Below are 12179 nucleotides of genomic sequence, written 5' to 3' on the forward strand. Positions count from 1 at the left end.
CTCTTTGAACCCCTGCAGTCCATGTGGGTTACAGACACCGACAGTACAGTTACAGAGGATAGTAACAAAACTAGCCTCTTACAAAACAGTTTCTGGCTCAACCAGCTGTTTGTTTGAATGTGATGGCTATTTTTCTTCAAGTGTTTATATGTCATTGCAGACTGGCAACAGGTTACACTCATCAGACTTGATGGTGGGCTCTAATACATTCTGTGCGCAACCATGTCTTTATCTTACTCCATCTCCTTTAATTCCAGGAAATCCAGGCAGGCCGTGATCTCCTTTTTGTCCTTTCGCTCCTGGTGGACCTTGTGGGCCTTGAAGTCCAGGGGAACCAGTTGGACCTTGTCTTCCTAGTAAGCCTGGCTGACCCTGTGGATCATAGGCAAGATGTTGGCAATTTTTTCAAGATAACAAATCAAGCTGAACAATCAACTCCCTGCACAGTTATGTTCACACATTTCACTGGTTTTAGATACAACAGAGAGAAGAAGACAGAGGAGATCCAATAGATTTAGCAGACAGGGAGAAGCGCCCCCTGCTCATAAAGGGAATAAGTTCAAGAGGGACATATATTTAAAATAATGTGCAAAAGAACTTATCCACACAATGGACAGTTAGGACATGGAATGCACTTGACAAAAGTGAGGACTGCAGATGCTGGAAATCACAGTCTAGTTTGGAGTATGGTGCTGGAAAAGCACAGCAGGTCAGGCAGCATCTGAGGAGCAGGAAAATCGACGTTTCGGGCAGAAGCCCTTCATCAGGAATGCACTGTCCGGAAACATGGGGGAGGCAGGTTCAATTGAGGCAATCACGAGAGGCACTGGATGGTTATTTGGATAGAAATAATATGCAAAAGTTTGGGGGAAAATGCAGGAGACTGGCACCAGGTAATGATACTCATTTGAAGAGTATGAATGGGATGAATGACCTCCTCCTGAACCATAACAGTTCTGTGATTCTGTGAATAGATCAGGGAAAAGCATCAAGAGACAATGTCAATCATAGTTATGCACATCAGAGCATTCATTCTGCTGTTCCCCGAAATGAGAGGCTGTTCCATTTATCAAGCTGATTAACTCCTCAACTTATAAAGAAGTCACTTCATTGTAAATTAACCAACCCACTTAATCTCCCGGTGAGAAAATCAGCAATGATTCTTCCTTGCCTTGCAAAAATCTCGGATACATCCCTTATCTTAGATCATGCGTTGTTCATTCTTGACTAGTTACATACCTTTGCATGACAATTTTTATCAGAATATTGATCAGGATTCCATATCCCACAGTGCATTTGATCACCTGTATTTGGACCTTTCCTCGCAGCTGTTAAAAGCATTTCCAACTACTTATTCATCCAGCATTGTTCTTAGAATGTTCCATGGGAAAAAGTGAAAAGGTTGCATTTGAGTTTTATCACACCTCTCTAAAAAAATTAAAATTCACAGAAAGCAGGGGGCACCTTTTTATTTGCTATTTTTCAGTCCAATGAGAATTTCTGTTTTATCTGAATCCAAAAATGCAAGAAGGACAAATCTTTTGCTTCTTTACATCCAAAGGTTTTGTTTTTCCATGTGTTTTGTTTTTCAAGTCAAGGCAAAAAGTATTTGCATTTGTTTATTGGAAGCTGGGTGTGACAGAAATCTCAAGCCACGTTCAAAGAAACTAAAGAGAGTGACATGATGGCAGGTAATCAGACAGAACATGGACTTTCATTTCACCTTAAACAAAAACAAACTGGATTCGCATCAGCTTTCATGAACTGTCCACATTTTGTAGGTACAGCAAAAAGATGAAGCTTTGATAAATATGCATTTCAAATGACTTCATATACTCACAAAAAGAATGCAATTTGCATTCAAAGATTTTTGTTTAGGATGACGGGATAACTTGCTTCTTACATTTTCACATTCCTTTTGCTCACTGAAAAGTAGTTTTTTTATAATATGTAGCTGCAGATGTAATCTTACAAACTTGCAAGCAGCAGCTGGGCAACATTACAAAGGTTATTATTCAGACTACGGTTCAAGTCTTGGTTAGTCTACAATCTGTGTGATCAAGCTCTTCTATAGAATTGATAGTGGTGAGGGAAGGCTGGTGTTTATACTGATGGCAGGGGTTGGGGAAAAGTCAGAGGTGGAGCCTAGAGACAGGAAAGGTTAGGCAGACAAAGAGCTGGTTGAAAGTAAGCCATGGAAGAAGAAAACCTGCTAATGGGTGGCTAGGGTTATAGGAGGTGGGTAAATAATATGAAAGAAGCTGTTCAAGCCCTAAAATTGTGGGACTCAACATTGCATCCTGAAGTGTGCAGGGACCCCAAGCGGAAAATGAGATTCTGTTCTTCCAGTTTTCGCGGAGCTGCAGGAGCACCACAGAAAGCCTGAGACAGAGATGTTGGTCACAGGTCACAACAATCTGTGGAAATAGCAGGGAACTGGAAGCGTAGGGTAATTTTTGTGGACAGAACGTAGATGTTCTGAAAAGCAATTGCCCAGCCTGCATTTTGTGTCCCCAGTGTAGAGCAGACCACACTGTGAGCAGCGAATGCAGTAAACTAGACTGAGGGAAGTGCTGGTAAAGCACTGCTTCACCTGGAAGGTGTGTCTGGAGCCTTGGGTATTGCGGAAGGAGGATGTAAACAGACAGGGCTTACACCTTCTGCAGTTGCAGGGGAAAGTGCCATGGAGCTATGGGGAACTGCTGGGAATGGAGGAGGAGTGGACCAGGATATCCTGGAGGGAACACTCCCTGCAGAATGCTGACATAGAGGGGAGGGAAATATTTGTCTGGTGGTGGCTTCCCACTGAAAGGGGTGGAAATGGAAACTATGATCCTCTGGATGTGGAGGCTGGTGGGGAGAACGTGAATACTGGGGGATTCCATCGGCATTGAGAGAGGTAAGGGGTGACAGTAGAAGTACATGAAACTCATCCAGGCAACTGGGGAGTATTCCATCACACTCCTGACTTGTGCCTTGTAGATGATGGACAGGGCTGAAAATATGTTGCTGGAAAAGTACAGCAGGTCAGGCAGCATCCAAGAGCAGGAGAATAGTCGTTTCGGGTATGAGCCCTTCTTCAGGAATGAGGAGAGTGTGCCAAGCAGGCTAAGATAAAAGGTAGGGAGGAGGGACTTGGGGGAGGGGCATTGGAAATGCGATAGATGGAAGGAGGTTAAGATGAGGGTGATAGGCCGGAGTGGGGGTGGGGCGGAGAGGTCAGGAAGAAGATTGCAGGTTAGGAGGGCGGTGCTGAGTTCGAGGGATTTGACTGAGACAAGGTGGGGGGAGGGGAAATGAGGAAACTGGAGAAATCTGAGTTCATCCCTTGTGGTTGGAGGGTTCCCAGGCAGAAGATGAGGTGCTCTTCCTCCAACCGTCATGTTGTTATGGTCTGGCGATGGAGGAGTCCAAGGATCTGCATGTCCTTGGTGGAGTGGGAGAGGGAGTTGAAGTGTTGAGCCACGGGGTGGTTGGGTTGGTTGGTCCGGGTGTCCCAGAGGTGTTCTCTGAAACGTTCCGCACCTCTGGGACACCTGGACCAAACAACCCAACCACCCCGTGGCTCAACACTTCAACTCCCCCTCCCACTCCACCAAGGACATGCAGGTCCTTGGACTCCTCCATCACCAGACCATAGCAACACAACGGTTGGAGGAAGAGCGCCTCATCTTCCGCCTAGGAACCCTCCAACCACAAGGGATGAACTCAGATTTCTCCAGTTTCCTCATTTCCCCTCCCCCCACCTTGTCTCAGACGATTCCCTCGAACTCAGCACCATCTTCCTAACCTGCAATCGTCTTCCTGACCTCTCCGCCCCACCCCCACTCCAACCTATCACCCTCACCTTAACATCCTTCCACCTATCACATCTCCATCGCCCCTCCCCCAAGTCCCTCCTCCCTACCTTTTATCTTAGCCTCCTTGACGACCTTTCCTCATTCGTGAAGAAGGGCTCATGCCCGAAATTTTGATTCTCCTGCTCCTTGGATGCTGCCTGACCTGCTGCGCTTTTCCAGCAACACATTTTCAGCTATGACAGCTATTCAGCCAACAGTTCCATAGGGTTTGCCTGTTCCCTGGAAAACTGCCTGGTGTCACAAAGCTGGTCTTTTTTTTTCCTAAAAGCTGTTCCATGTCTCAAGGAGACTCTGTCCTTGATTTTTTTCAGAGGGATAATAAACCAGGCCAGGCTCCAATCAGTCTGGTTTGGCACAGAGATGAAAAGGATTTTGGGACCCTTTTTGTTTATATGTAAACAGATGAGATTTCATGCCAAAATGGTCAGGTTTTAGAGGTGACCTGTATAACGAAAGGGGAGTGGTCAACTCTCTAGCTGAGCAGTTTAGGTCAGTCCTGAACTGACTGGGAGTTCAACAGGGAGCTGTGTGGAAACTCTCTCTATATCACTTTCTGCCTCTCAACTTCAACCTGTAAGCGTGTGTTCCAATTATACTGGGTTTTTAAAGGGAGTTTGCTTATTGGCCCTGTTTGTGTATATTCAGAACAGCATAATTAGTTGGGAGAGACTAAGTTCTGTAGAGATTCTTTATTCTGTTCTTTGCATTTCATTGTGTAATTTTGTGAATTAGCTTTGTCTGTTTTAAAATCTAGTAGTCAACCTCGCTTACTTACTCCAGGTAATGTTCACGGCACACTTACTGAAACAAGTTACAAAGTCATGGTCTGAGGTTGCCTGGTTAAGAATGTTTTGAGTGGTCTGGCTTAGTCTATAACAATGGAACGAAACAAACACAGAATACAGGAGAAACTTAACAGGTCTGGTGGTGTCATGGCGAGAAATCGAATTAAAATTTAAGGGTCTGGTTTGACTTCTTCAGAACACAAAGAGTCATACTGAACTCAAAACATTAACTCTGTTTCTCTCTTGACAGGTGCTGCCAGACCTGCCGAGTTTCTTCAGCATTCTCAGTGTTTGCTCCAGATTTCCAGCAAAATTTTGCTTTAATTCCAGCTGGATCACATCAGTTCCCTGATCCAATATGACTTTCACCACTTCAACCTCTTTCCTTGACCCCAAACCTGCCTCCCCAACAATTAAAATTCTGTCCTTTTTTAAACATAAAATCAAGCTCTGTTATTTAATAACACTTAAGAAAGCTATATAGTTCAAGGGCTATTTTCCATTGCACACCAACATCAGGGTATAATTTCAGACTTTTAATACTTAATAAGGTTATCAGGATGTTGATGCATTGAAATCAGACAATTTCTGGAATTCACAATTGGAATGATGGTGAAATGATGAGTGTTTGCCATCATTATATAATTAAACTAAAAGAAACAAACTTGTGGTATGCACACTTGCAGTTAAATGCAGAAATCTATCAGTTGTTTTAAATGATACTTTCCTTTTTCATTGGAAAGGGTGCAGAAGAGATTTACTGGGATGTTGCCTACTTTGGAAGGAAGGTCTTCTGAGGAAAGACTGAGGAACTTCAGGCTATTTTCGTTAGAGAGAAGAAGGTTAAGGGGTGACTTAAAAGAGGCATACAAGGTGATCAGAGGATTAGATAGGGTGGACAGTGAAAGCCTTTTCCCTCGGATAGTGATGGCTAGCACAAATGGGCATAGCTTTAAATTGAGGGGTGATAAATAGGACAGATGTCAGAGGTAGTTTCTTTACTCAAAGAATAGTAGAGACAAGGAATGCTCTGCCTGCAACAGGAGTAGGCTTGCCAACCTTAAGGGCATTTAAATGGTCATTGGATAAACATATGGATAATGGAATATTGTAGGTTAGATGGGCTTCAGATTGGTTCCACAGGTCAGCACAACATCAAGGGCCGAAGGGCCTGTACCGCTCTGTCATGTTCTATGTTCTCCACAGGGTGCACATTACATTCCTAGCAAAGGTCATCAACACTGAAACAGTAACTTGCATGAACTTCAATTTTTTACTCATTACTCTTACTGCAAAAGCCATTGAAAATGTTCAGCCTGGGTAAGCGAGGTCTAACTGTGAGTTTGCATAATAAAACCTACATACAAAGAAATTACAGCTTTGGCCCTAAAGCATATTTTTGCACGTCTGTACTGTCATTCCCTCACAACAGTACTAAAAATTTCACATTTTTAAGATAATAAAAATTAAGTTCCAGCCTTTTACCTTCTACCTTAATTCTACGGGTTTGCAATTATTCTTCAACTTTTTTTGACATGGTTTGAAAAGTGATTTATAAATCAAGTTTGATCATTCTTTAACTTGGTTAGATTACTTACAGTGTGGAAACAGGCCCTTCGGCCCAACAAGTCCACACCAACCCGCCAAAGTGCAACCCACCCAGACCCATTCCCCTGCATTTACCCCTTACCTAACACTACGGGCAATTTAGCATGGCCAATTCACCTAACCTGCACATCTTTTGGACTGTGGGAGGAAACTGGAGCACCCGGAGGAAACCCACGCAGACACGGGGAGAATGTGCAAACTCCAAACAGACAGTCACCTGAGGTGGGAATTGAACCCAGGTCTCTGGTGCTATGAGGCACCGTACCGCCCAACCGTGCTGATCACTCTGTCCAATGCATTAACTGTTGCTCAAGCCCATAGATCCCCAACTGAAATCACATCAGCGTTTTTTAAAAAATCTGCCCATTGGAGCCTGCTCATCTTTTATTTAAATCTTCCTTTCAGGTTAGCAGGTAGCTTCATCTCCTTGTTGTTAACTGTGGAGTTCAGTCCACTGTGTCTGAGCAGAGATATACCATAGTAACACGTTCCTTAGGGGAGACAGGTAAACTGATGATTGTAAATAAAAATGATTGATGATTCCAAATACTTTTATCCTGTTCCATGAGGAAGTACTACAGCTGAACAGCTGTTTTAAAAAGTTAAAACTGCTTTAAAAAGAACTATCAGCTCGTGTGCTATACCCTTGGGTGATTACAGGTATGTGCTGTAACAAGATGGCATGCAGCATACAGATTCTGTCACAGCCCACCCAAGCAGCTTTGTAAAGCATGATTAGACAGAAAAACTATACTGCACATGAACAGAAACATTTCTAACCACAGACAGATATTCAGTCAGGAGGAACAGTGGGACAGAGTCAGCTGTTTCGCTTTTCTTGGTTGTTCTTCCATCCAATGAAATCGTGATTGTCTGGATCCAAATTCCACCACCCACCTTGGCTCTGCATCCTTGGTTCGAGTGAATGTACCAACCCCATTCAATATGATCAGAGCTGATCTGATGTTAACCTGAACTCTACGCTCCTGCATGTCCCTGATAATCTTTCATTCTCCTGATCATCAAGAACCTATCTCCCTCCGCCTTAAAAATATCGAAAGATTCTTCATCCCTGCCTTTTGAGGAAGGGAATTCTGAAGACTCTCAACCTCAGAGAAAAACGTTTCCTCTTAAACAGGAGCGTCCTTATGTTTAAACTTTGACCCCTCGTTCTAGATTCTCCTACAAGAGTACACATCCTTTCACATCCACCCAATCAAGTCTCCTCAGGATTTTATGTTCCAATCAAATCACCTCTGACTCTTTTAAATTACACAAGATACAGACCCGCCCTCCCTCCCTCATCTTTCCTCTTAAGGCAATCCACTCATTCCAGGGCTTAGTCTTACAAATAAAACCAAAGAACTGCAGATGCTGGAAATCAGAAATAAAAGCAGAAACTGTTGGGAAAGCTCAGCAGGTCTGGCAGCATCCGTGGAGAGAAAACAGACTTAACGATCTGAAAAGTTAACTGCTTTCCCTCTCCCCACAGACGCTGCCAGACCTGCTGAGTTTTTTCAACAACTTCTGTTTTGGTCGAGTAAACTTTCTCTGAATGGTTTCCGACACAACAATATTGTTGCATCACGTCCAGTGACCAGTACTGCACACAGTACTCTGTCACACCAATGCCCTGTCTAACTGAAGTATCCCCACCCCACTTTTGTACCCAATTCTTCTTCCCAATAAAGCATAATACTATGAACTTTCCAGAGTAGCACTGTCACCTTTTCTTAAACATAGTCCAGACATCAATTCATGTAAAATAGTTGGACATTGAATAATGTTTGAGCCTAAAGTTGAGATCATGCCTCATTATCGTGTAGATTGTACATGCTTTACAAAGCTATGGACCTGGATCAAACTGGATCCTCTGGCCTCATTAGAATAATGGTGAGTTGCACCAACAGCTGTGACCTTTGGGGTAGTATTTATTCAGACTTGGAAATATGCACATTGTTGGCTTTTATTGACTAGGCCTAATGGTCCTTCTGAAGGAGGGGGTGACCTGCCTCTTGCACTGCTGCAGTAAGGTCACCCACAGTGGGGTTTTGGGTCAACTCGATTCTTTACCGAGCGCTGAAGAAATGGGGAGACACTCCTGTGTCAGGATGGTGTGTAATGGATTGGTGTTTCCCACGTGCCTTACAGGTGGTAGTGGTCAGAGGTTTGTGGAAGGTGCTGTCTAAGGAGCCTCGGGTGATTTGCTGTAGTGCATCTTGTAGATGGTACACACTGCTGCGACTGAGTGTTGGTGGTGGAAGTAGGGAGTGTTGTAGGAGGTGGACATGATACAAATTGAGTCAGTTGCTTTGCCCAGGTCAATGAACAGCTGCTTACTGCTGGAGCTGCACCGGTGAAAGCAAGTGCAGAGCATTGCACCACAGTCGCGAATTTAGTTTTGTGAACTGTCAGAGAGTGGGGCTGGGTGAGCATTGTTGGAGGGGGTTGGTGAGGAAGGAGGGGGTGAACTGTCGGGGTGTGAGGGAGGGGGTGAGCATTGTCGGGGTGTGAAGGACGGGATGAACTGTCGGGGCGTGAGGGAGGGGGTGAACTGTCTGGGTGTGAGCGAGGGGGTGAACTGTCAGGGTGTGAGCGAGGGGGTGAACTGTCGGGGTGTGAGCGAGGGGGTGAACAGTCAGGGCGTGAGGAAGGGGGTGAACTGATGGAGTGTGAGGGAGGGAGTGAACTGTCGGGGTGTGAAGGAGGGGGTGAGCATTGTTGGGGCGTGAGCAAGGGGGTGAACTATCGGGGCATGAGGGAGGGGGTGAGCACTGCCAGGACATGAGGGAGGGGGTAAGGACTATTGGGGTGTGAGGGAAGGAGTGAACTCTGTTGGGGCATGAGGGAGGGGTGGGGTGAGCATTGTCGTGGGGTGAGCATTGTCGTGGGGTGAGGGAGGGTGGTGAACTGTCAGGGTGTGAGGGAGGGGGTGAATATTTTGTGGGGGAGGTGAGGGAGGCTGATAGATAGGTTTTGAGGGGATGGGAGGTGATATACTCGCTGTGGAATAGTCTGCCTCTGACCTATTGTAGCCAATGCATTATTGTGATTGGTCCAGTTCTGTTTTTAATCATCTCTGAGGAACTCTCAAAGAAGTCCCATTATATAATTTTCCAATGTGATGTGGAAATTCTGCATGTTACGGTAAACCTGGGGGTGTTACTCACTGTAAGGGAAGGCTCCATATCAATGTCCGAGTGTAGTCAGTGGAATGATTGTACATGGGCAGGAGACTGAAGGAGCAGAGGAACTGCTGTCCTTCCTGTTACTCACACAATGCCCCTTTTGAAAACAAATCTTAAATATATATCTGTTCATAAAATGTGGAGTCTAACCCTCCAAGAGTCAATTTAAAGGATTTACATGCTTTCTGCAGTCAGGCAGTGCCTTTTTGCATTCTATTTCTATCCAATGTCATCAGGAATAATGATGAAATCAGGAATAATGATGTTTCATTGATTAGATTTAAGGTGCTAGAGTAGCACTGACAACAATGACATGATTGCGCTGGATTTAAAACCAGACAATGCATAAATAAAAGTGTTCACCCCCCCTCCCGCAGCCCCTCTCACCCCCTCCCTCACTCTCTGACAGTGCCAGCTGGCTGTACAATGAAGTGAGTCCAGGATGGTGCTAGGTTACAGACAGACATCTTGTAAAATGTGGCACGGTGGCTCAGTGGTTAGCACTGCTGCCTCACAGCACCAGGATCCCAGGTTCAATTCCACTGTGTGTGTGGAGTTTGCACATTCTCCCTGTGTCTACTTGAGTTTCCTCTGGGTGCTCCGGTTTCCTCCCACAGTCACAAAGATGTGCAGGTCAGGTGAATAGGCCATGCAAAATTGTCCATAGTGTTAGGTGCATTAGTCAGAGGGAAATGGGTCTGGGTGGGTTACTCTTCGGAGGGTCAGTGTGGACTTGTTATAATGTGAAAATTGTGTTGCTCTGCAACTTCACACTTCAGAAAATCACACTTAAAATATCACAATAGAAAATCACCTATATCTATTCAGTAGACAGTTCACATTATCCAAACGGCACTCAATTCTTCAATCACGTTATAGCCAAATCACATTAGTGAAATACGCATTATATCAAAACACCCTGCATCACCCTGAGATTACAACTCTGAAAGAAAACACTGGTGATTTGTTGTTAGAATTTTTGGATACTAGAGTAGGAAGGTTTATTTTGCATTGAGAATTGCTTTTGGTCTGATATTTTCATGGCAGATTGAGTCAAAGTGACCAGAGTATTCTTCTACAGTTCTTGCTGGAAGCATTGTTCCAGAGAATGATAAGGAATGTTGTATAATGAGAGAACAAAGAACAAAGAACATTGCAGCACAGGGACAGGCCCTTCAGCCCTCCAAGCCTGTACCGATCCAGATCTTCTATCTAAACCTGTCACCTATTTTCTAAGGATCTGGATCCCTCTGCTCCCTGCCCATTCACATATCTGTCTAGGTACATCTTAAATGATGCTATCGTGCCCACCCTTACCACCTCCACCGTCAACGCGTTCCAGGCCCCCACCACCCTTTGCATAAAGAACTTTCCACACATATCTCCCCGAAACCTTTCCCCTTCACCTTGAACTCACGACTCCAGTAATTGAAAGGAGATTTCTCTCCTGTTGCCCTGGCCTTTCCACTGCCTGACCTAGTCCTGCCTATGCGGCTCTGTAAATGTTTCATATACGGCTGTATATATGGAGGCGGATCCAACATGACCCTTTTTATCAGAAATCAGACAAATAGGAAGTAGGATTTTCTTTTAAAAAGGCCAGATCAGTTAGAAAGTGTATTTCATAATATGAAGATGTACCAGGGCACTTCACAACCAATGAATTAATCCTGAACTGTACTTAGGGTGGCACGGTGGCTCAGTGGTTAGCACTGTTGCCTCACAGCGCCAGGGACCCAGGTTCAATTCTAGCCTCGGGTGACAGTCTGTGTGGAGTTTGCACATTCTCCCCGTGTCTGTGTGGGTTTGCTCTGGTTTCCTCCCACAGTCCAAAACAAATGTGCAGGTCAGGTGAATTGCCCATAGCATTAGGTGCATTACTCAGAGGGAAATGGGTCTGGTTACTTTTCGGAAGGTCAGTGTGGACTTGGTTGGGCCGAAGGGCCTGTTTTCACACTGGAGGGAATCTAGTCACTGTTGATGGGTGGAAGGCCATCATATAATGGGACAATGATTCTGGATCCCTTGATGAACTCAAAGGTTCCTCTCTCAGCAATAGTCTGAATCTGTCCACTTGCCATGACAGAGCTTGCTATATATGCCATCACATTCCATTGCAACAAGTCATCTTCTGGGAGTGTTTTTTCCCTCCCTCCTAATGACAGACTGGTGATTGGCAAAGTTGTGGAGATGAGGTCACAATAATTTGCCCTCCTCAATAAAAAAAACTGCTGTGTATCCACCCATTAGGAATGCATCAAGTGTTTTCAAATGTGTTTGAATGTCCACTTTGTGGAAAAGCATTTTTACTAATAAATGCATGAAGGTGTAATCTAACCCGACAGTTGTAGATCTGACTGTTTGCTCCTGTTTTTCACATGCATCAGTCCTTCTCAACTGGATGCACTCAGTGACTCACATCAGAACTTTCAAATACACTGAAAACAACGTGGCAGGACCACATCCCAGTAACAAGTCTTTTTTTTAATTGGGCAAGAAGGATGTTGTTATAGTTTATTGCAACATTTTAGTTTTTTAAAAAATTTCATTCTTTGGATGTGGGCATTTCCTAATTGCCTCCACAGGGCTATTAAGAGTCAATCACATTGCTGTGGGTCTGGAGTCACATGTAGGCCAGACCAGGTATGGATAGTAGATTTCCTTCACAAAAGAGCAGTAGTGAACAGCTTCATGGTGATCATTAGACTCTTGTTTCCAGATTGTTATTGCCATGGTGG

At 44.5% G+C, this 12179-nt stretch overlaps 1 protein-coding gene across 1 annotated transcript in view; it reads right to left on the reverse strand.

Annotated features, from left to right (window-relative positions):
* Positions 1 to 12179, reverse strand: part of LOC132821661 (collagen alpha-4(IV) chain-like) — a 266111-nt gene that overhangs the window by 162348 nt on the left and 91584 nt on the right. The window contains exon 5 of the mRNA XM_060834370.1: positions 238 to 372. Coding sequence (XP_060690353.1) covers positions 238 to 372 — 135 coding nt within the window. The remainder of the gene's footprint in view (positions 1 to 237; positions 373 to 12179) is intronic.

Source organism: Hemiscyllium ocellatum, chromosome 13, assembly GCF_020745735.1.
Source record: "Hemiscyllium ocellatum isolate sHemOce1 chromosome 13, sHemOce1.pat.X.cur, whole genome shotgun sequence".
NCBI lineage: Eukaryota > Metazoa > Chordata > Chondrichthyes > Orectolobiformes > Hemiscylliidae > Hemiscyllium > Hemiscyllium ocellatum.